Raw genomic sequence first — 26,271 nt, 5'->3', positions numbered from 1 at the left:
TTATTTTCAGTTTGTTCAGGTAATTGTGTAGGTGGGATTAGGCCTTTTTCTTTTCTCTTTTTTTTTTTTTTTAATTATCTATATTGGATAGAGACAGCCAGAAATTGAGAGGGTAGGGAAGATAGAGAGGGAAAGAGAAAGAGAGACACCTGTGGCACTGCTTCACCACTTTCAAAGCTTTCCCCCTGCAGGTGGGAACCAGGGGCTCGAACCTAAGTCCTTGAGCATTGGAATGTGCACTCAACCAGGTGCACCACCACCCAGCCCAGGGATGAGGCCTTTTCAAACACCATATTTATAACTGAAAATATTTCTTAACAGGCAGTCCTGGTTTCCACCACCCCCTCCAGGTTATAATGAGATCTCAAGCCCAGGATCAAACAAAAGGTAAGGGAAATGGTGTCAGATGTAATTGCTATGTAACTTGATGGAGGAACATATTAGGTGTTGACAACATGTAATTGTGGAAGCTTTAGAATAAATTGGAGGCAATTTTGTGAACTCTGAGTGATGAACAAGACAGTGAATGCCCAGTGGGTGTGAAATCAGGGTACAAGTGTCTCTGGTAGAAAAATCTGACAAGATGTAAAGAATAAGGAAGTAGCTATATTAGTTTGCTAAATATTGCCATAAAAAAGTTCCCCAGGCTGGGTAGCTTAATAGAAGTGCACTGTCTCATAATTCTGGAAAGTAAAAATCCAAGATTAAGTAGTTGACAGGATTGGTTCCTTTTGAATATTAAGTATATGTTCCATGATCTTCCCTAGTGTTGAATGGTTTCCAATACATCTTTGAATTTTCCCTTACTTTCTGTAAGTATCATCCTGATCTCTGCTTTATTTGTGTGTGTGTGTGTGTGTGTGTGTGTGTGTGTGTGTATGTGTGTGTGTGTGTGTGTGTGTGTGTGTTGTGTGTGTTCTCTCTTTTTCATGTGGTGGTTTGCGTATTCAAATTTGCATCTTACAGGGACATCCATCATACTCAACATGCTACTCTAGTCTGATTCTCGACATCCCACTCTAGTATGATCTGATCTTAGTTGAATGACATTATTTCCAGATAAGGTTATATTCTGGGGCACAGTGAGTTAGGTGTTCAACAAATAAATTTGAGAGAATACTGCGATTCTTATGAGTGGCAGAAGAGAAAATAGACTTAAGCATAAAAGCAGGGCTCTAATGTAAGCTCCTGTTGTAAGCTTGTTTCCAGGCTGTGACAGACTGGATGGTATTCAATTAAAGAAGAGAATGTTGTTAAATAATGGGCTTGTTTAACATTAGATATATTTCTTCCCCAAATTTTCATCTGATTTTTAGTAAGTAGGTTTTAATGTATTTTTATTCAAGTTAAAAAGATATTTGGAAATAATATCTGTGTGTGTGTGTGTGTGTATGTGTGTATGTGTGTGTAATGCCACCAGGGTTATTGCTGGGATTAGGTGCCTGCAAGACATATCTATCACTTCTAATATCCACGTTTTCCTCTTTTTTTTTTTTTTTCCTCCTTTTACTTTCTAAGACAGAGAGAAATTGAGAAGGGAAGGGGGAGATAGAGATGTAGGTGGACCAAAAAAAACAAAAAAAACCCTGGAGTACGTGCTTCACCACTTGTGAAGCTTCCCCACTATTAGTGGGGAGCAGAGGCTCGAACCACTGTCATGGCACATGGTAATATGTATGCTTAACCAGATGCACCACTGTCTGTCCTCCCCCCATTATAATTTAGGGCAGTTCTTTAAGGATATCAATGAATTGTAGTTGACCAATAAACACATAGAGCTCAAATGCTTTTTCAGACCTATTGTTGCATCAGTAAATACATATTATTGTTTTTAATAAGTAATTTATATTTTATATTAAATAAATATACACATGCTAGTATAAAGTGTGTTGAAAATAATAATTCACTATCTGTTAAAATATTTTCTTTTCAAAACTGCTCATCTGTAGGTGACTTCCAAGCACATATATCTCCAAATGGGGACTATATTTCTCATTTGAAACCTTTTTTTCCTTAGTTGATTAGTATTTCTTTTCATTTATTTATTTATTTGTTGGTTTATTTATTTATTCTGCCTCCAGGGTTATCTCTGGGGCTCAGTGCCAGCACTACGAATCAACTGCTCCTGTGGCTATTTTATTTTATTTTATTTTTTGGATAGGACAGAAAGGATTGAGAGGGGAGGGAAAGATAAACACCTCCAGACCTACTTCATCACTTGTGAAGCAACCCCCTCTGCAGGCAGGGAGCCTGGGGCTTGATCCTTTCTGTGGATCCTTGAGCTTCCTACTATGCGGTACTTAACCCAGTGGGCCACTGCCCTCTCCCCATTATTAGATATTTCTTAAAGAACATTGTCCATATGGGAAAGATAGCAAATTGGAGTTCTGGTGGTTGCTATTGTGTCCTAGGTATTTTAAGATCCATTCTATTTTGTCTTGATAGACAATACTTGGTACTTAGAAACACTTATAATTTATTTCCAAAATAAATTCTTATTTTCTCTTCTATTCAGTACTTCAATATTAATGTAAAATACCAGTATAATGTGTGACTGGTTATGTAACTGTATAAAAATGTTGAAGAATTATTCATGAGCTAACATCTCATGGTTTGTTTTGAGTTTGTGGCTCTGCAAAGAACTGACAGTGCTTGGCCATATGCCTTATAATTCATGCACTGCTGGATGTGATTTACATAGGAAGATAAAATAAGTTAGTGTTCCTACTTCTGTTTCTTGGATCATATTCCAAGCATTAGAACTAAGAAAAAGAAATGATTGTGAACTAAGTTGATCAGATATTCATTCTTTCCTTTAGAATTATAGATTACTAATATAACAGGGAAAACTAAGACCTCTTTCAGGGTGAGAGGAAATGTCATGATAAGCTTTTAAGAGAAAGAGAGAATTATAACAGTATAGTGATGTCTTTGATTTTTAAAAAAAATACATATTTATTCCTTTTTGTTTCCCTTGTTTTATTGTTGTAGTTATTATTGTTGTTATTGATGTTGTTGTTGTTGGATAGGACAGAGAGAAATGGAGAGAGGAGGGGAAGACAGAGAGGAGGAGAGAAAGATAGACACTTGCAGACCTGCTTCACCACCTGTGAAACAACTCCCCTGCAGGTGGGGAGCCTGGGGCTTAAACTGGGTCCTTGAGCTTTGTGCCACGTGTGCTTAACCTGCTGAGCTACCGCCTGACTCCTGAGGTCTTTGATTTCTAAAGTGCTTTTCTTTGGAAGATCTCAAAGAATAGTTTCTATTTCTCACCTTTAATGCCAATATATTCCAGGGATGATAAATAGCCTTTTTAGTAAAAGCTGAAAAATAGAAGCAATTATTTCATGATGAAAGGGAGCAATGGTTTCAAAACAAAATCTTCCTCCCCAGAAGAGCACAAGGAAAATAAAGTAAGTCAGAAACATACAAAAAATGAAGGACTATGTTTATATCAATAGCCATTAGATTCACTTATGCACTGATCTCCTTTTTCTCAACCTCTCCTATCTGTTACAAAAGAATTACCCCTTAATATCAACACACTCACTTGCTTTTGGGGTTTTCATTTAGTGACAATTTTACTATTACATAAAATTTTCCCAGAAATTTCTGGGTTTTTTTTTTTTTGTTGTTGTTGTTGTTTGTTTTGTTTCCTTAATAGTCCTCTGTCTATGCAGCACATATGAAAGGTCACAAGACTTCCCAATCATGCAGGAACGAATCATTTTCCTGGCCTTCCCACTCTCTCCCAACCTAAACTTTTTTGTAACCTTTGACACCAAGAGTTATCTCATTTCCCTCAGTTGCTCCTTTCTTATCTTATACAGTTTGAAGGAAATCACATGATATTTGGATTTAAAGCTTCTGTTGGTATTGTGTTTGTATTAAAAATAATTTATAGGCACAATGAAAACTGTACAGCAAAAGGTCTCAAGTTTGCTTATCCATAGAAGTGCCTATACTATCAGACCTTCGACTAGATAAGTCTGTCTATCCCTATAAATCTGTTTATATCCAGCTTCTTTGCTTATAACTATTTGGAATGTATGTATAATTAATATAATTTATAAAATAACAATATTTTGTAATTAAAGGACAAAATTTCCTTAAAAGAGTATTGTTTTATTTATCCTATATATTGGTCTTGCAATGAAAGAGTTAAGAACTAGGAGTTAAGCAAAATGTTAGAGTTTAATGTCAAATATCTTTGAAAGACCCATCCCTTTTCTGATTGAAAAATAGAGAAACTGTAATGCACCACAGTAAAGCATAATATGTGAAGCCTTGAGCTTAAAACTTTTTCTAGTTTATTTCTTTTTTTTTATTGATTTAAAGTTAATTTATAAAATTCTGAAGTGACAAGGCATGATTCCATATTGTTCTACCACTAGAGCTCTATGTCCCCATGCTTTCCACTGGCAACTGCAGTAGTTCCCCCAAGGTCATATATAGAAGTTGACTATTATATATCCCCCCCTTTTTCCCTATGGTCTTGCCTCCTCTTCCTTTCTAAGTCACTCTTCCTTCTGTTGCTACTTTTGAATGTCCTTCTTTTTTTCCTCTTCTCTCTCTGGGTCTTGATGGAATTAGAGTTTAGATCCCTTTGGTTATCTTCCCCTAGTATTTCTTACCATTTGGGAATATGGATCAAAATTCTTTTTGGGGTACAGAAGGTTGAAGTTCTGACTTCTGTAATTGCCTTTCCACTGGACATGGACACAGCAGGCCTATCCATACCCCTAGCCTGTTTCTGTCTTTCCCTAGTGGGGTAGGGCTCTGGAAAGGTGAAGGCCCAGGAGACATTGGTGAGGTCATCTGCCCAGGGAAGTCAGGATGGAATCATGATAGCATCTGCAGCTTGGTGGCTAAAGGCAGTTAGGTACAAAGCAAGTCAAAATATTTAATTGACAAGAACCAAAAAGTAAGAATAGAGCTAATGAGAATAGATATCTTAGGGTGGAGAGAAGCAAGAAAGCCTATTTTAGGTATGTTCCTAGGGGTCCATGACTAGTAATTTTTGCTTGAGCTTGATAGCTAACATGCAGCTGACCTAAAAAATATTGTCTGGGAAGATGGCATCAGACTTGAGAATAGGGCTAGAAAGCTGGACTAAGGCAGAAAATAGTTCCTATACTTGAAGAAAATATATAAATACAACTAACTACCCTATCAATCTGATCCAGGGTCCATATATGTTGTTTTCACCGGGCTGGCTTCACAGGCGGGTAACAGACGACCTGGGACTCATGGCTGGGCTGTACGCAGTATCTCTTTATTCATGCAGGACGCAGTGCAATCTATACCAAGCTAAGCTAAACTAAAAACTACAAACAATCTTGTCCTTATAAATATACTAGCCCAGTAGGGTGGGAACAGGAGGCGATGCAGAGAGGGTGGAGAGAAAAGTGACTGGTGAAAATCAGGGTATGACTAGGAGAGGGGGCGGAGCAGGCAAGAATTCTACCACTGAACCACCAATGCCCTGGAGGGAGGGTGGTGCTTGTTAAGAGAGGTTATGTAAATAGAATACAGTGTTATGTAAATAGAATTCAGGGGGGATTAAACCAAATGAAACAGAAGGGGTTTTGAAAAGCAGAATTAGAAGCATACCAACACATATATATTCACATTTCTAAGATAATAGGTTGGTGGCAGTGGTAGCTACTTCTTTCTTTTCTTTCTTTCTTTCTTTCTTGCTTGCTTGCTTGCTTTTTTCTTTTTCTTCTTCCTGTCTTCTTTTCCCCTTCTTCTCACCCCTCTCTCTACTCCTCTATTCCCCCTCCCCTTCCTTCCCTTCTCTTTCCCTTTCCACTTCCTGCCCTTCCTTATCCTTCCTGCCCTTCCTTATCCTTCCCTGCCTTTCCCTTCTCTTTCTTCTTTTTTCTTTTGCTAGAGCACAGCTTATCTGTGGCATGTGGTGATGCACAGAATTGAACAGTGGATTATGCCTCAGGTATAACAACATTTTTGTATAATCATTATGCTATCTTCCCCAGCCAGTCACTGACTTCTGAATGTTCTCTGGCCTCTTCCTTTTGTTGCTGAGAAGGGAAACAGCCAATAGAGTGTTTTGAATGAACTCCATCAATAGAATTATTTCCTCTGAAATATTCACACAAAGAAATATCCTCAAATACTATCAGGACCTATAATTCCTTTCTTTCTTTCTTTCTTTCTTTCTTTTTGCCTCCAGGGTTATTGCTGGGGGGCTTGGCTCTCTCTACTCTTTCCATGTTTGAATTTCTTTTATCTTAAAAAGAAAGCCTTGTAGAAATTAATAGGCAAATTTTACAAATCCACTTAGTATCCTACCTCTCTGAAGCCCATCTTTTTGGAAGAGTTGATTCTTTTTGTCATCATTTTCTGGTTTTCGTGACTGTTAGATCATGGAAACAGTTCACCTCAATGACCTTGACAAATTCATGTAGTTGTCTCAGTCCCTATGGCTGCTAGACCTTTCAAAAGGTAATTGCTTAATGCAAAAATATTTATGTGTATAATATTACTCATTAGTAATAGATCAGGTCCAGCAGTGAAGTCGTTTGCACTACCACCAGTAAATAAATAAACTCATTTGTGTGTGTGTATGTAATCATTTCAAAGACACAGAAAAAAATATTGGACTGTCGGAAAAGTCATGACAGACATCTCTGTGCAAAAAATGTCATGATTTTTTTTGATAATACAATACATAATATCTGACAAAATAGTCATATTGAAATACACAAAGGAGAATTACCATGAAGTTAAATGTTTGCTTTGTACTTTTATCATCCCTCACCCATATTTGTTTTAATCTCTCCTTCAGTGGTTTTTGTTTCAACTTAACTGATTGGTAGATTTGCAGGAAGATTAAAAAAAAAAATCCTGATTGAGAAGTGAGTTGCCATGACAACCTTGCACTACAGTTATATTTTTCCGCCTGTAACTATAAATGGTAAAATGTAACCGCTTTTATAATGCTAAAATATTTTTAACTCTATTGGTGCCAAACTCTTTAAACTTTGCTGTCACACTAACTAAAATAATACTTTCCATTTTATCTCTATAAATATCTTCTTTTAGTGGCTAAAATCTGTTTTAAAAAGTTTCTAAGACTTTCAGCAAAATGTTGAAATACAATGATTTTTTAAATAGTATGTCAATACTTATAATGCCCATATCATACATTATAATTTTTAATAGTTTATTATATTTAAACTAGAACAAAGAACATACTAATTCAGAATATGGAAATGAAACTCTTTTAAGAAATATTTATTTATTTATTCCCTTTTATTGCCCTTGTTGTTTTTTATTGTTGTCATTGTTGTTGGATAGGACAGAGAGAATGAAAAACACCCCCACTCCTGACCATCCATGTTCACATTGTGTTTTCCTCCAGCAAAGCCCCTGTCTCCTATACTATTGCAGGAGGAGCCCCTGGAAGCTTGATGAAACAGGATATATCACCTTCAGGGGTGGAGGCAAAAAAGCAGCTGTGAGAATCTGTATAGCTAGGGGCAAAAGCTTTCCAGGGTTACCGCTCTCCAACATACAGCTTCTTTTATCCAATCCATAGAGCCCAGCATTTTGATTTTTAAAAGCTTTATTTCATCATTTTACAGCATTGCCTAGAAGCCTGTCAGCTAGAGATGATAAATCTCACCTCATTTAGGTTAAAAGGGGCTAACTCTCTCTGCTATTTAAATCTTGTCATTTATATAAGTTGTTCTTTGCTGTTGGAACTTTGCAGAATCAGTGGACGCTAAGAGGATTATGGTTTGAACTTTGTGGATAGGAGGTGGTTTTGAAGCAAGATGACTCTGGAGGCAGGGCAGTCTGGGTGTGGTGTGGTGTGGTGTGGTGTGGTGTGGTGTGGTGTGGTGTGGTGTGGTGTGGTGTGAATGGATCATACTGTGACATAGGGGCTCCATTTTCAGGGTCTGCTATAGGGGGATAATGAGAATAACAAATGGAGAATGTGTGTGGTGGGGTGGGGGTAGGGGTGGGAGCCAATTCAGACAATTAGAGAACCCTTTATTGTTTGTAATCTCTCTTCTCTCAGGTAATATGAAGAATCCATGACAGTAGAACATATATAGCCTTTTGCACCTGATTTACTTACTTATTAATTTATAAAATGGAAACATTGACAAGATCATAGGTTAAGAGGGGTACCTTTACACACATTGCCCCACCCCCAGAGCTCCATATCCAATCCTCTCCTTTGATAGCTACCCTATTCTTTATCCCTCTGATTTCTTATATGGGGTTTATTCATATTGTAGCTTTTGGGAACAGTTTATCACTGAGTAGGATTCCACCAGATGTAGACACATGTGTTCATTTATCTGTTGAGCAACTCAAAGACATTGGCTTGTTTACAAAAATATTTTAAACATTCACACACAGGTTTTCATCCACTATACTGGTTTTCTTAGATTAAATACCTACAAATAGGGTTGTAAGATTGTACATAACATATATATTTAGCTTTATAAGAAACTGCCAGTTTTTAAGTGGCTATGCCATTATGCAATTGTATGAAAGTTTTAAGTTCAAGGTGGGGTTAGATAACATATGGTTATGCAAAGAGACTCTCATGCCTGAGGTTCCAAAGTCGCAGGTTCAATTCCCCACACCCACCACTACCACCACACTAAACCAGAGCTGAGCAGTGCTCTGGTAAAAAAAAAAGTGAAAGTTTTAAGTTCATTTAATTCTTTTTAAAAATAATTTTATTATTATTTATTTTTTCATTTTAAATATTTATATTTATTCCCTTTTGTTGCCCTTGTTTTATTGTTGTAGTTATTATTGTTGTTGTTATTGATGTCGTCATTGTTGGATATGACAGAGAGAAATGGAGACAGGAGGGGAAGACAGAGAGGGGGAGAGAAAGACAGATACCTGCAGACCTGCTTCACCGCCTATGAAGCGACTCCCCTGCAGGTGAGAAGCAGGAGGCTCGAACCAGGATCCTTAAGCCGGTCCTTACCTTTGTGCCACGTGGGCTTAACCCGCTGCGCTACTGCCCGACTCCCTTAATACTTATTTTTATTTATTGGATAGAGACAGAAATTGAGAGGGAAAAGGGATAGAGAGAGGGAGAGCAACGGAGACACCTGCAGCCCTGCTTCACCACTCGTGAAGATTTCCCCCTGCAGGTGGAGACTGAGGGCTCAAACCTGGGTCCTTCTGGATTATAACATGTGTACTCAACCACCCTGCCCCAAGTTCATTTAATTCCTTAATATTACTTATAGTATTGTCCATTGAAATAATTACTTTAGTCATTCTAATACATGTGTGTTGTATCTCATATTAGTTTTCATTTGCATTACCATATAGATTAATGCCAATCATTTTTCAATTTTTTTCCATATATGGATTCTTTGTGAAGTATCTTAAAAAATTTATTTAATTTTTAATATGATTTTATTCATTAACACTATTGATATCTGTGACTGTTGTGAAGATATAGGGAGGTTTAGTTAACTGGAGAGGATATTGTAATAAATTATTTTAACAGGAAGTCAGGCAGTAGCGCAGTGGCTTAAGCACATGTGGCTTAAGCACAAGGACCAGTGGAAGGATCTCAGTTCCAGCTCCGGATCCCCACCTTCACGGGGTTGCTTCTCTCTCTCCTCCTCTCTCCATTTCTCTCTGTCCTATCCAACAGTGATGACAACAATAATAGTTACAACAATAAAGCAACAAGGCAACAAAAGGTAATTAATTAATTAAAAATTATAAATAAAAATTTATTGTGACAAAATGAAACTAAGAGATCTGTGAAAGCAAGTATCATATATATGTTGCTTTATTCTTTTTTTTTCACTTAATTTTTTATTAGTGATTTAATATTGACTTACAAAATTACTAGAGAATCAGGGTACAACTCTGCTCTGTTCCCACCACCAGAGTTCTGGATCCCCAATCCCTCTATTGTAAGCTATAGCAGTTATCTCATGATTGCAGATATGGGTTAACTATTATTTCTACAACTATTTGTCTATATTTGTATATATTTGCCCATTTTGGGGGTCCTATCTTCTCTTCCTTTCCAAGTCCCACATTTCATAAACAATCCAGGTGGTGGCACACGTAGTTGAGTGTACAAATTACTAAGCATAAGGACCCAGATTTAAGACCCCCCCCCATCCCAGTGCAAGTTAAAGCTTTAGACACAGTGAAGCAATACTGCAGGTGTCTTTCTTTCTCTCCTTCTCCGTCTCTCCTTCCATTCTGAATTTGTCTCTGACCTAATCATTAAATAAAAATAAAATTAAAAAACATTTTATTAAACACAACAGCAACAATATATTCATAAAGTGTAACATGTGAATAGATAAAGTGCTTAGAGCTCTGCAGAATTGAGGCTTTATTACTATAACTTCACACTGACAGAGATAATGGTTTGCCAGCCAAACATCTGCAGTACTCTATTCTTTTTTGTAGATAAAGAAGCAGAAGTTCAGATAGAATTAGTGATCTTTCCAAGATTCAAACTAAAAGGTAGAAGCCATGATAGTCTAGAATCTCTGGAATTCTGGTCTAGATCGTGCATTGTTGCTGTTACAGGTAATTGAAATATCCACTGGCTCTTGGAAAGTGAAGCACCATCATAGCCATTGTTCTTGTGAATGTGTACTTTGTATCCTATGCACTTTTTAAGAGCACAGACAGATCTTTTCTAGTCTTCCAATACTTACTTTATTCTTATCCCACTTGTAACTAAGGTGGTTGTGGAATGTGCTTCATAAGACTGCTTTATTGAGGGAGTCGGGCTGTAGCGCAGCGGGTTAAGCGCAGGTGGCACAAAGCACAAGGATCGGCATAAGGATCCCGGTTCGAACCCTGGCTCCCCACCTGCAGGGGAGTCGCTTCACAGGCGGTGAAGCAGGTCTGCAGGTGTCTATCTTTCTCTCCTCCTCTCTGTCTTCCCCTCCTCTCTCCATTTCTCTCTGTCCTATCCAATAACTACAACCAATAAAAAACAACAAGGGCAACAAAAGGGAATAAATAAATAAAATAAATATAAAAAATTAAAAAAAATAAAAATAAAAAATATATATATTTAAAAAAAAGACTGCTTTATTGGGAAAGAATCAATTCAGGGCAATGTATCATTATTGGCATTTCACTGTAAACACCTAGAAGAGTGTTGGTTTAATATATGATGGGGCAGCAGGGGTGCATGGAATTTGACATAAGAAAGAGTAGTATAAAACCCTGACTGAGCCACTTATTAAATATACACACACACACACACACACACACACACACACATTTGACCAGGGCAAATTACTTAGCTCCTCTGAAACTCAGTGAAAAAAAAAAGACACACAATCTATAGGATAGACATATAGACTGAAGAATGTATCTGAGAGTCTGACAATAGTGGCATATTGCTGAAACTAAAAAAATTGTAAGTTCCATCTTCTTTGCCACTATGATGAAAATTATTGGTAAGATGCAAAAGATAGAAACAATGAAAAGTGAATAATGAAATTTGCAATTAAATATATGTGCTCATTTCTACTTTGACCAATGATGCAATAATAAAGTGTAATTCATAAGGTGACTCTTGAACAGAAATCAGTCAAGCATGTTATCCTAAAAATCCACAATAGAGTAATCTTTGCAGCAGTACATGAGTGTGAAGAAGCACAAAACTGATTAGCAGTGTTATTTCTGTTAGTCCTGGCCTGCACTACTATCTGCACATTTTCACATTTGTTATAAAAAATGTCTTTTTTCCCCCTGAAATTTATTTTATGTAGTTATAACCCCTAATGGGTAGCATCAATCCGGCAAAAGTCTTCTGGGACTTAGGGAAAGACAGGGCAGAAATCCTGGGTCACTTTACCCAAGCGTAAACATTGCATCTCAAATTGATATTCAAACAGAATCATTCTACATGAGTGTCTATTGTTTCCTTCTCTTCAAAACACTCATGGATGGCCACAACTTCCTGCCTCATTCTTGCATTTTTAATCCCTCTTCTTGGCATCAAAAAAATGAGCTCCTGGCAAAGCATGAATGACTACTCTCATTGCCCTCAGGGCCTGGGTCCTGTCATCTGTGGCTATCGTTGCAGAGATGCAAATGAAAGCTTTGAGGTGAATTGAAATCAATTTTGTATTGCCTGGCCTCAGCCTCACTACAGTGTGAATGCATCATCCATGGAAGTAAATATGTACCACTGCTTTTCTTGGCCTTTATAACTGTACACCCACCTTTTATGTATTTAACTGCCTCCTACACTCCTGGATGCTTCCGAAGCCATCTCTGCATTCTGTGCTTATATCCACTTCCCTACCGATCTCTACTTTCAGACATATCTAATCAATATTCATCCATCTTTAAGACCTTAGCCATTCAAAATTGGTAGAAATTTAGCTGATATGTGATGTCTGACATATCAAAGTTTTATACCATGTTATTTATGGGATCCCACTGGAATATCCATTTAATATTCATCTTGTTGCCTCTCTTGTGCTTGTTCTCAGATATCCAGTGCCCTCTGTCACTTTCTTCTTTACATTATCCCCTGGAAGGAAAGAATATGATAAGCTAATCCATACATATAAACTAAAGCTTTGTTGTCATTTGATACATATACCCAATGCATGTCTTTTTTTGAGAGAAGATAATGTAATACAAATAAAATATCTAATTGTAAAATCAAGCACTAATCCAGGATGAAGAGACAATTTTCATGTTAATAGCTTTCCCAGACATATCATGTAACACAATAAATCAGTTGATCATCAGGCATGTAGTAGTGAAATCAGTAATGAAATGGAACAGTTAAAAATGAATAGATCTAATAATTCCTTCTGAATCCCCATTCTCCTCACCAAATAGAAATTGAGTCAATAATTCTTCATTCATCCATTTAGCACATCTCTGCTGGGTAGTGCAATCATACACAATTCTAGTGTTTGAGAAATAATTATCCTTTTAGGGACTTTCAGTTCTGTTTGGGAACAGAAATATATGTGATCCAGGAGAGTGGAATATGTGCTCTGAAGAGAATGTACTCTAGGTAATATAGTGATGAATATAGCTCCACTTTGATTAGCACTAGAGACAGCAATACCAAATACCCAACTTAAAGTCTGAAGGGTAAAGAGAAGGTATCCAAATGAAAGGGATAAGAAGGTACCCCCAGAGAGGAGAGGATATTACAGGGTGAGTGAAAGAAGTGCAAATGGCTTGACATAGCTGCAGCACGGGATTTCTGTGGGGTAAAATCAGTGATTATTATAGCACTAGATATTTGTTGAACAATGTCAGTGAGCCAGACAATCTTCCAATGGTTCTGTATGCTCTTGTACTGAGTTCAGTGTCATCATCAACATAAAAGTCAACAACCTTGCTTTATGCTTCACTTTGTAACTGACCAACACCCATAGTCTTACTAATACAGCTTTCTAGGAAAGCTTTGTGACTGATTCCCACTTGTCTTCCATCCCTGTACTTTTAAATTTCCATGGGAACCCCAGTTAGACCATTTCCTGTCATCTGGACCATCCTCACAGAGATGTGGGCAATGCTGACCTTGATCTAGCCTAATACCATCCTGGGCTTATTCCCTCCCTCGTTGTGTTATCTCATTGAAAACTCTCCTCTTCAGCATCTCTGAATAATCTCTCACTGCTTTGTTGGATTTCCCAGAGGACACCTTTCCCACAGTCTCCCTCTTAGTGTGTGCTATTGTTCTTTAAATTCCACAAGCCTCGGGATTTGGAAGAAAGGCATAGGTCCTATTTGTTCCTCACTACCACTTTTTAACATTTTTTTTTTAAAGCCGGTGCATTGCTCAGCTCTGGTTTATGATGTTGCAGGGGGATTGAACCTCTGGCTTTGGAGCCTTAGACATAACCATTATTGTATCTTTCCTGCCCCTTCCTAACAATTTCAACTTGTTTCTCCCTAAAGTCCTCTATCCTATTTGAAGCCATGTCATTATTACTTCCTCAGTGCAATCACCTGGAAAATTTTGAGTCATATACTTACACCCTGAAGATTTTGACACCTGGCTTATTGTCTCTCAAAACACCCATTCTTTCACAATGCTTTGTGACTTCCAAATCCATGTAGAGGATTCTGCCTCACCTAAATCCCTCCTTCCCCCTCTCCCCCTCCCTCTCCCTCTCCCCCTCCCCCTCCCCTCCCCCCTCTCTCTATCTCCAATGATTCTATCCTTTACTTCAGTCATTGATAGAGTTTACCCTTGTAAGTAATGATGCACACTATAAAACTATAATTTCAAAGCTTTTCTTTCTATCTTCACTTTCCATTTATCCATCTCACTACCTCTAGACCCTAGGTTACCAAAATTCCTCAGTCCACAACAAGGGTAGAGTCTAACAATTTTCCAGTTAAGTCTCCTACATCATCAAATATAGACTTTTGTCTGTATCTACATAATATCTACATATTATAGAAAGCTTACTGACCCATCAATCATCGGTTAGTTATCTATTTTCATCTTCACTGCAAAATTCCTCAAAGGGACTGTGTAGATCAATGTCTTTACATCCTGGCTTTCTATTTCCCCATCCTTATCATTTTTAACACTGCTGCATCAAAAGTGCTTTTTGGAGGGTTATCAATGACTAACATATTGCCAAACCTGTGGTAACTTTCCCATCCTTGATATATTCTATCAGTAGCATCTGAACACTGCATAGTCTCTTAGCCTGTTTTCTTCCTTTATAGTACATTTAGCCACATGTCACATATTTGTTTGTACACTGAAAGCCTTTTGAGAACAGTGAAATGATCCACTTTGTAGAGCATCTAGTGGATAGGAAACTGCCAATGAGTTGTTGAACGGAAGCATGATCTCACTCAGTTTTTACAACATCCCACAATTATATGAAATATTTTATGCTTGTATTTATTATTTTAGATAGAGAAGGAAAGAAATTGAGGGAGAAGGGAGAGAAAGTGACATCTGCAGCTCTACTTCACCACTTGTAAAGATTCTCCCCAATAGTTGGAAATCAGGGGCTTGAACTCAGGTCCATGTATACTGCAGTGTGTGTACTCTACCAGGTGTACCACACCATGGTCTCCCCAAAATTATATCAAATGTATTATTACAAGTGAAGAAATGAAAGAGGGAAATGACCCATTGTCATACAATTGCAATTCAGGTAGCTGAACTGCAGTGCCCAGAAGCATTATGCAAAGTCAGAGAGGTACATGGAGCCTAGATTAGATGTGAAATTAATTTTGAGGATAATAGGGAATAACTAGAAGGAATGATAGGGTATCAGAAATAAGTGGTGGCCAGGAGAATGGTGCCCTGGGTAAGGTGTTGGCTCCATCCAAACCATGCACATAATTGCTCATCCCCAGTTCCTAGGCTATTAAATCATGCCAGCTCAGAAACTACCTTGGCATTTTATTGGTGAGTTTAGGATGACAGAATGCATATGCTTTGTGAACATCAAACTGGCCTGTTCTGACAGTATTGAAATCAGCTTTAGTTAAGAACTTCAAATCAACTTTACCTTGAGGCCTGTGGAACTGAAAACCTTTCCTGCTATTTCTGTAGCAGCCTAGTAGTTGACATAATTCCTAAAGAAGCTTATATGCTAATGCCCAAGAACCACTTACTCTGCTAGTGCTCTGCCGATATGAAATGCTACAACTTGAACTAGATAGTCTAGCAAAACATTAAAGTGCTTAAAGAACAGGGTTTCCATAAACTGCATTAAACGAACTTTTAAAATGTCTGTAATCATCTGTTTATGTACTCATTATCTATTGTCTTTCTACATTTAAATAATAAAAAAAATCTATAGTAACTCCTTCATCCCATCAACAACAATAAAACCCTATAAATTACTATTAGACTTGGACCTTTCAGGGGTGTTCGATGAATATTTCTATATAGGAATAAATGCTTCATTTGACCATATTTCCACAATGAAGTGACTGGCTGCTTTCTGTTTTAAAGGGAATCAACTGTTTATCCTCCAATACCTCCAAAGCCCAGTTCTCCTGTTTCATCTCCTAACCTACCGAGAAGGGATAATAGGTAAGACGTATCTGTATTTCTTGCCAAAATAAAGATGTCTAATAGCAATGAAGATAAGTAAGTTGTAACCTGTTTTGTAAATGGTAGGGGGTATATTTTGTATCTATTCACTGATAAAGAGCTTGTAATACATTTCTAATTTTATTTGTCAACACAAATATGTATTTATATTTACCTTTGAGTATTTGTAGCCATTATTTGTCTTATGAAAATATACCTTCAGGATAGAAACTGAGCTGTAGTCATGTCCAAGCAGTGCTTATGCTCATTTCCTCTAACTTATAGAATAGAAACCAATATTTAAGGAAACTTTATATCTGCATATAAATGTGTATTATATATGTGTACTCTCTCTACATTTGACATATATACAGATGTAGGTGTCACTGTGTGTGTGTGTTGTTTCCCATTTAAGAGATATATTTTCAGGTTAAAAAATGTTCTTGTAATTTTGTGTTACAGTTCAAATTCCCATTATGCCACAAATACTTTTAGGTGGTTCCTTAGTGTTGTTTTAATTAATTAGTTAACTAGTTTAATTTAGTTAATTAGCTTGTCTCTGAGTAAAAAAAAAAAAAAAAAAAAAGACAAGCTTCTTTTTCTGCTTTGAGTCTCCATCACTCTATAATTGTTACCTAGAAATAAATTCAGAGAGCTCAATATTTTCCCATATGTTCTTGTTAAACTCTTTAAAAATCTGGAACCATTTTTCAACTTACATTTAACATTGCTGTGTTATTACGAGATTAAAATGTGATATTTCAATGAAAATTTAATGTATTATTAGATCAGCTTGATCTAATGACTCTTGACCTTTGACTCTTTTGTATTTTTTTATTGCATGTAAGATAATTCCACAACTATTCTTCTCTAAGAGGGTAAATATAACAACAAAATTGCCAACTAGGTGTCAGGAGGACTATATAGCATTAGGGGTTCAAACTATTGAGTTAAAAACCCACATCTAAATTTTCACACAATGAAATTTCACAAATTCTTTGAAATTGTGTCATTAGGAGGTGATAATATTTTTAATGAGTCAAGAGAATACTTCAGTGACTTAATTATAAAGACAAACCAGATTTCTGACTTTTTATTTGTGTGGTTTTAACTATACCCACATAAATAAATTCTAAAACATTTTATATTTCCTTACTTTTCCATTTATGCTTACAGCATTGAGCAATTATTTACAAATTTAAATATTTTTGATGACTAAAATAATTGGTTCTAATACCACCTATAATCTGATCTAACATTAGCAACTTCAGAGGAATGATCTTGCATAGGTTTAAAAGTTAAATGGGAACTAGTATATCCATTTTCACCACTATAAGGAAATTTATAACTTATTTTTTCCACTAGTGATCATAAAAATAAATTGGGACAACTTGCATATTTTAAATACTAATTACTTTAATCACAGCAAGATGGTTTTAATGAAAGGAAAGTGTTTTCTGTGTAATTAACACATATCCTCAGGAGTACATGAAATAGTTCAATATGGTTCCTTGAGAACAACCAAGAATGTGCAAGTAGGTCAATAAATACTTAACACAAGAACAGAGAAAAGTCTTATACAATAAATTGCAACAAACCCTAACATTGTCAGTTTAATTCTGTCAACTCATTGTATTCATTCTCTATGTGGTGAGTGTACTGAAATTTTAAAGATATTTCTCATCATATCTAAACCAATATATTTCTGGATAGCATTCAAATGACACAAGTGTTTAAGAAAAGTCATCCCTGCCTGAGACTGGAGCCTAGCTCAGTTGCTATACTACACACTTTGCCATAGGTGATGATGTGGGCTCCAGTCATTGGCCACCATATGGGAACAACATGCAGTGAAGAGGAGGATACTCTAAAGTGGTTAAATGGTGCTGTGGTGTCTCTCCTCTCTCTCTCTCTCTGGACATGTTGGTGGGAGCAGTGAAATCAAGCAGGCACAAAGACCCAGGGAGGTTCTGGGGGAGAAAACTAAATAAATAAATAAAAGGGGAAAAATTTATTTCATACCAACAAAAATGATTCTCAATATTTTTATATATTCTATCATTGTCTATAGAGATAAATATGGAAAACACCTTATTGGGGACTGTAATATCAAAATGAACACTTTTAGAATAGGTATTTCTAGATATAGCCTGTGGTTTAAAATATATCAAAAGAGATACAATAAGTTGCAAAATTAGTAGTTGGACTTCATTTCTTTCTTTCTTTCTTTTTTTTTTTTTTTGCCACCAGGATTATTGCTGGGATTTATTGTTGGCACTAAAAATTCACCGTTCTCAGTGGCCTTAAAAAAAAAACTTTTAGAATAGGACAGACAGAAATTGAGAGAGAAGGGGAGATAAAGAGGTAGACAAAGATAAATATCTGCTTCGCTGCTTCACTGCTTGAAGGGGACCCCTTGCAGGTGAGGAGCCAGAGGCTAAAATCTGGGTCTTTGGGCTTGGTAATATGTGTGTTTAACCAGGTGTGACACCAGTTTTCAATGAGAAATATTTCAAGCCAACTAAAAAAATAAGGCAAACTTTGTTCTCTCTTTTTTTAAAGTAAGTTTAAAATTAAGAAAAATGTATTTTCTCTCTTTAAATTGTATTATTGATTTTTTTTAAATAATTTATTTCTTTATTGGGGAATTAATGCTTTACATTCAACAGTAAATACAATAGTTTGAACATGCATAACATTCCCCAGATTCCCATTTAACAATACAACCCCCACTATTTCATTCATCATTTTTCATGGACCTGTATTCTCCCCACCCACTGTATTATTGATTTAATATTGATTTACAGACTTATAATAAGCAGGAGTATAATTCTGCACTGTTCCCACCACCAGAGTTCTATCTATTTCCTACATAGGAAACTACAGTAGTTCTTCTTCCTCCTCCTTCTCTTCCTCCTCCTCCTCTTCTTTTTCTTTACTGGGGGAATTAATTTTTTACAGTCAACAGTAAATACAATAGTTCGTACATGCATAACATTTCTCAGTTTTCCACATAACAATGCAACCATCGACTATCATTCTATAACTGTCTATATTTATATATATTTGTGCTGATGCTCATGTGAGGTGGCTCCAGTTGGGGGGCGTAAGCCTCTGACCCTCCCTCATCAGTTCTAGTGACTGCATGATATAGAAAGAGGCGTCGGGAGATGTTCTGGTACTAACATCTGTTTATTTGGAGATGGGTACAGGCTTTTATACTGAGTTAAACAAAGAACATTTTTCACATATGTCAGAAATTACAGGTTTCTTAAGGTCAGCTTGCCCCCATGGTAGGGGGTTGGTATGACAAAAATTGATGAGATACATAAAGGTCAAGACAATTAGTTTCCATGATGCAGGCAAGTTCATTATCCAAAGGTATTTGAGAAAAGCATAGGGGTTAAACCAGTAAAGTGAGGTAGAGAAGGGGAAAAACAAAACTTGATGTAAATCACAGATACCAAACGACACAAGGAAATAGAATATGAGGTCCCACTGCCGGGGACTGGCAGGGGGTGTATGATAGAGTGTGTTCTCCTGTGTGATCAAATGGTGAAGTTATAGTGAATATGTGCACTTTGAATGAACTTTGAAGCAAGCAGCTACTTAGTCTGCTAGCAAGAGAATGAACTAAGTATAAGAGGCAGTAGGCAGGCATTCTGTGAGCTTGAGAGACTGACAAGGAGAAACTGAGTCTGGGAGACTTTTCCTCTTGGCTCATCTCTATAAGGAGACAGGCTAACAAGCGGGGTGTCTTTCCAGACCTCCACCCAAGGATGGGAGAGCTCCCTTACGCTCTACCAAGCTGTCACATAGTCCCACATATTTGCCCCCTTTTCCCCCTATGGTCCTGCCTTCATTCCTTTCTAAGTCACACTTCCACCTTTTGCAACTTCCAAATGTACTTCCTTTTTTTTCCCTCTTCTCTCTCTGTGTATTGATGAAATTGGAGTTTAGAAACCTCTGGTCACCTTCCCCTAACACTACTCCCCCTCTAGAGGTGTGGACCAAAATTCTTTTGGGGGTATAGAAGGTGGGAGTTCTGGCTTCTGTAATTGCTCCTCTGCTGGACATGAACATTGGCAGGTTGATCCATATCCCCAGCCTGTTTCTATCTTTCCCTAGGGGGGCAGGAGAGGTGAGGGTACAGGACATATTGATGAGGTAATCTGTGCAGGGAATTCAGAACAGAATTATGATAGCATCTGCAATTCCTTGGCTGAAGGGCTGTAAGACGCAAAGCAAAACAAGATGATTAATGAACAGGGACCAAAAAACTTGGAAGAGAGCAGATGAGAATAGGGATCATATGGTGGGAAGAAGCTAGGAAGTCTATTCTAGGTATGTTCTTAGGGGTCCATGACTTTTGTAGTTTTTGCTTGAGTTTGATAGCTAAAATGGAGGTAGACAAATGTATTATCTGGGAAGATGGTGTCAGAGTTGAGAATAGGCTAGAAAGTTGGATTAAGGCAGAGAGTAGCACCCAAACTTGAAGGAAATCTATGAATAAAATTAACTGTTTACCCCATTGACCTGACCCAGGGTCCATATATATTCAGTTTTGCACAGTTGCCTGTGTAACGTGAGTCCCTATTGGTCTGAGCTCACAGTTCATGGTCACAGCTAACAACATTCTAGGCTGTCCTCATTTCAGGACCAGTCTTCCTCAAGTTGCAGAGTAGGAAAAGAGTGGGACTGTCCCTACCACTTCTACTTTATAGAGAGGACAAGTTCCTAGAGTGGCCCATGGGAGGGCTTATGATGACATTCCTGATGGAAGTGAGCAGTGATGGTGGAGAGAGGGATCTATTAGAAGTCTAGGCCCATCATATTTGTGTGGGAATCCAAGGATTATCTAACTAGGGCCCCAGATGATGAGGTAGTATGGTGTTGACCAAACAGGTCATCATTAAGTGAGCTGGTCTCTTGCCCTTATCCAGCTTTTATAGACCTTTCTTCATCTGACGAGTTTAGACTTTGTCCCAGTGTTATAGTGCTGAGTGTCTTTTGTTGTATCCAAACCTGCTGGGGTTAGCATTAGGTTAATGGGGTCTGCCTTCTTTGGGCTTTTTTACAGTTTGCCAGTCTCATTAGGTCTAAGTCTAATTGGTTAAATAATTTACAATGTTTTCTTTAGGTCCTTCTACTAGGATCCCAGGATTATTAAATCTAATCACTAAGGGCTATTAAGCACTTTTACTTTGAGTTATATAATTGCCTCTTCTTTATGGATACTTGTACACCTGTATGCAGTACCCTAGGCCCTAGCCTGTATCAAGTATCTGTAATTTTGTTAGATAACATGTCATCTGAAATGGAACTAGGTATTTCCTTGTTAGGAAAGATCTCACCAGGTAGAGGAGTTCGGAAGTTAACATCTCAGGCTTAGTGTCTCTGGCGACAATCCTCAGTAACAAGTCAGTAGCAGAATAACATGGCATGGCAGCACTGGTAGTGCTGATTTAGTTGAGGTCGACAGAGACAGTAAGGAATCAGAGAGGAGAAACATCAAGAAATATGAGTATAGTCCTAGAGGTTCAAGGATTAAGAAAAAAGGATCTTAAAGAGAACAGGAAGGGTTCTTTGTAGTCTTAGAAATAATTTAAAATAACAATAGCTAATTGTTAATATAACAAAGTTAGTTGGGGGTTTTGTTTTTCTATGAAAATCCAGTGGTTAGGATCTACTGTAATATACTTGTCATCACTATGTTTTGTGCCCTTTAGGGGTATCTGCTAATCACTGTATCTTAGATACTGGCAGGGCAATATGACTTTGATCTGTCTGAACTACGGTTGTAGGTAACTTAGATACTTAAAAAAAAAAAAACTATATGTACAAATATATTTTTAGAGCTCCTTAAGCAATTTAAACCCAGTGTCAGGATTTTCTCATCTTACAAATCTGCTATGTTAAATATTTAAGCTAAAGAAAATATGTATACTCAGAGCTATGGACTAGACAGTTGGAGAACTTGAAGTATTAAATCTATACTTCCCGACCCCACCCCGGAGACTGTGCTGTTCCTGCACATGTCTCAGCTATAGTTGGTGAATTTTGTTAAGTTCTATAGTTGTAGATACTTGTTCTTCTGGGGAAGAGTCTGATCTGGTTGTTGTTACTCCATGACCATGCCTCCTGCCTGAAAGCAATGTGTTTTCTTACTAACTTATATTATCTTTAACTTTAAAAATAGGCAGATATGTCCACCTAAACCAGGCATCTATACAGGAACAAACAAACCTGCTGAAAGAACCATAAGGTACAATGACATATATCTATTAAATTGTAGAAATTCAAAAGGATGACTTATTAGACCATTTAAAATTAAGGCAATTAATAATAAAGATAGAAAATCAGTTCTTCAGCAGACTTATATATATAGTTAGTAATATTTTGTAAAGATTTGTAGAATGTTGTTTAATCTTCATTCTAGATGAGCTTTATATTAAGAAAATAACCAAATTGTCTAAATATAATACAGAGTAATATCAAACTTAAGACAGCAAACTGTTTATTCTCTGAACTAATTGTAAGATATGTGATATAGTTGGTACTAATGAATAAATTAACATGATGAAATATAGTCATTTGGTTAAACTTGATCTACAAAAGTTTTACTGAATCTAATATTACATCCAGCTCCATATGTAGCATCAGCAAGAGGCTCATAACGTACTGATGCTCGGTAGCCTTGCAAGTCTTTAAGAGAAACTTGTAGTTATTTCAGTGAGCACTAGATGGCAGAGCCACTGTCCATGTGGAGTGTGTGTGTGTGTGTGTGTGTGTGTGTGTGTGTGTGTGTGTGTTGGAGAAGGTGACATAAAGAGAGATGAATGGCTATGATAGAACTATTTTGTTATTAAATTAAACTTAAAATTTTTAAATTAATTTTATTTATTTATTGGATAGAGACAGAAATCAAATGGGAAGGGGGAGATAGAGAGGGAGGGAGACAGAGAGACCTGCAGCTCTGCTTCACCACTTGCGAAGCTTTCCCCCTACAGATGGGGACTGGGGGCTTGAACCTGGGTCCTTGAACATTATAACAAGTGTGTTCAACCAGGTGAACCACCACCTGGCCTCTTAAATTAAACTTGACATTTCCTAAACAACACATGAATTACTGCTTTTTTTTTCCTGCTAAAAATAGGTAAGAAAAATTTGTTTCAAAGATAGCACTACTGTCTTTGACTTGTATTTATTTTTGATTGTTTGAAGGAGTCAGGATCTTGAGAATATTGTCAAAGTGGCCACTTCACTTCAGAAAACTGATAAAGGGTGAGATGTGAACTTTTTCCCTTTCTCTTTGTATTTCAAAAAATGTTAAACTAGTTTATTTTTTAAAGTTCCAAAATATAAGCAAAATTTCAATGCTTCTTTTTATATATAATAATTAATATTAGTGTCTCTAGGTAACTGTCCCTGAAGATTGGAAGGTTCTCATTTTTATAAAGACTGCTTTTACTTCATCTTCTGCTGATTTTATTCACCTCAGTACTTCAGTTATCCATAGTTTTAACCTGATTCCAAAACTACAGTCCTTATCTCTCCTCACCATCCACCTCCCCCACCCTTTAGAAAATGTACTAGGCTATAATCACTTTCCTTCCCAATGTCTTATTTCCTGATATCTTTTTATTTATTTATTCCCTTTTGTTGCCCTTGTTTTATTATTGTAATTATTATTGTTGTTGTGATTGATGTCATTGTTGTTGGACAGAGAGAAATGGAGAGAGGAGGGGAAGACAGAGAGGGGAGAGAAAGATAGACACCTGCAGACCTGCTTTACCGCTTGTGAAGTGACTCCCCTACAGGTGGGGAGCCAGGGGCTCGAACTGGGATCCTTAAGCTGGTCCTTGTGTTTTGTGCCACCTGCACTTAACTTGCTGCGCTACCGCTGGACCCCCAATACCTTTCATTCAAGTCAACTCAACCTCTTGGGATCATTCTTGATTGTGCCATGACTTTCGTCCTGTATGTACTATGAGACATGTGGACTGAATGTCTGTGGAATCCCTCATGCCCACATGGATTCACACCTTTTCAAGTCTTCAGCTGACTTCAGCATAGATTACAAGGGTAGTTCCCTTATTTACTTACATTCCTACTGTCTTTAGTTCCACTAAATAATTACTGCCCATTACTTCCAGATCTTTCTTCCTCGGATTTTCCTCAAAGATTCCACAGACTTTTAAAAAATTTCTTTATTGGAGGATTCATGTTTTATTAATTTCTTTATTGGGGGATTATGTTTTACAGTCGACAGTAAATACAGTAGTTTGTACATGCATAATAACATTACTCAGTTTTCCACACAACAATACAACCCCCACTTGGTCCTCTGCCATCCTGTTCTAGGACCTGAACTCCCCTTGTCCCCACCCACCTGAGTCTTTTACTTTGGTCGAATGTACTAACTCCAGTCCAAGTTCTGCTTAATGTTTTCTCTTCTGATCTTGTTTTTCAACTTCTGCCTGCTCCACAGGCTTTCTATTGCCCATTAAATTACATATTATCTCACTCAAGACCCTTGCTAACCAGGTACTAAATGAGTGCTTCAGAGTTATTTTTACTTTGTTCTTAAGTTTGCTCTACTTTTAATACTAAATTTAATCACTTCCTTTCTACCAGATCCAGAAACTCTTTGTTTATACCATTCTACCTGCATGGCAGCCTATTGCAATCTGAAGATCCCCATCAATCCCTCCAAGTCCTACTCATTTTTCAAGATCCAGATCAAATATCATTCCCTTTTGAAATCTTTCCTGAGTGGTCCATTGAGAAGTGACCTATATCTCCTTAAGCTATTAGAGTTTCCACTCTCCGTGTTCAATAAGAACTAACCTTATCTAGGTATTGGTTCATGTTATTGATATAAAAAGTCTCATTTTGCTATCATTTCTCTAATCTCTCAGAACAGATTTTTCTTATTCATTGTATTCATTTACAATATCTAACATGATGCTTTGTGCAAAGTAGGTATAAGATATTGATGAGAAAATATTTATATTTTGAGTATAAATATTCCGCAGTTTAAGTCCCATGTTCACAAAAAAATTCTCTACTATGGGATTTAATATTTCTATGAGTATTACTAGGGATTGGAGTCATAGTCAAAAGAACTGAAAAACAGAAGTGATATTTAGCTCATCTGTTCAAATTCATTAACAAAACAGCATTCCTGAATCTAGGTGGGAACTTAGAAAATATCCTAAATGTTTCATTTTCATTTTCTTATCTCAGTAAAATATCTAAGTACCTAGATCCTCTAATTTTATTGACTTATTTGAGGTAATAATTAGTGTTTGTTAGAGATGGGACAGTTTTGGGGGAAGGGGTGATTGTAATTTAGAGGGGCAAGTATATGAGTAATACTAAAAGGAAATTACAGTTTCCAACTCAAACTATAAACAGAAACAAACCAAATAAAAATAATAAGAGCTACAGTTACTTTAATACCCTGTCCCCTCTCCCCTAACCACAATGCAGAAATTTCAGTCAGATATGGTTTCACTGGGAGAAATTACTGCTTTGACAGTGGCCAGGAGGAATGAATGTCTATGACACTGACATAGCTGAGCATTAGTAGCATGGACCACTCTCTGGGACTAGAAATAGTTTTATCTACATGAGCTGTTCTCTGTGATACTCCTTTGAGAAAAGGCCAGTTATTCCTCTCTTGGTGAGAGTATTTAATTTATTGTACATGCAGTGGTGAAACTTAATATCCAAAGCTTTCATCCATTTAATGTTATTTCAAAGCTCAACTTCTTTATTCAGAATACAATTTCCATTTAATTCAGCACAGAGTGTCTTCTCATAATTTATGCTAATTTTCTTGAAATAAACATGAGTAACTCCAAAATCTTGATAATCTCATCATTGTGACTCACACCAGTCAGAAAGGTCTGGGGCCAAAATTTACAAGATTCTTAGGTTTACTTTTCTCCTTGGGGAATACTAACAGATTCACAGACTCAGAGTTGGAAGGTAGCATTTCAAGCAAAACACAACAATGGGACATTGTGTCAAGAGACTGGGGAGTATCTGTCTCATGCAAGGACTTTGTTTTGTTTTGTTTTGTTTGTCAGGGTCAGTAGCAGTATTTGGTCAGAGTCAGCAGTGGCTCTTTATTTCATTTTTTGTATTTTGTATTTATTCTCAGCCTTCAGTCTTATAATCAGATATGTAATGCTATTTTAAAAGGATTCAGCTAC

General features: G+C 36.9%; 1 protein-coding gene across 7 annotated transcripts in view; it reads left to right on the top strand.

Moving 5' to 3' along the window:
- The window catches only part of SCEL (sciellin), a 120,611-nt gene that overhangs the window by 47,143 nt on the left and 47,197 nt on the right, over positions 1-26,271 (top strand). For all 7 annotated transcript variants that reach the window (XM_060191608.1, XM_060191601.1, XM_060191603.1 and 4 more), the window contains 4 exons: positions 322-387; positions 15,968-16,048; positions 22,248-22,313; positions 23,273-23,332. In XM_060191608.1, the coding sequence (XP_060047591.1) occupies positions 322-387; positions 15,968-16,048; positions 22,248-22,313; positions 23,273-23,332 (273 nt within the window). The remainder of the gene's footprint in view (positions 1-321; positions 388-15,967; positions 16,049-22,247; positions 22,314-23,272; positions 23,333-26,271) is intronic.

The sequence above is a fragment of the Erinaceus europaeus genome, chromosome 5 (assembly GCF_950295315.1).
Source record: "Erinaceus europaeus chromosome 5, mEriEur2.1, whole genome shotgun sequence".
Lineage (NCBI taxonomy): Eukaryota > Metazoa > Chordata > Mammalia > Eulipotyphla > Erinaceidae > Erinaceus > Erinaceus europaeus.
The sequence above is the reverse complement of the archived record's forward strand: the minus strand, read 5'-3'. Positions and strand labels throughout refer to the sequence as shown.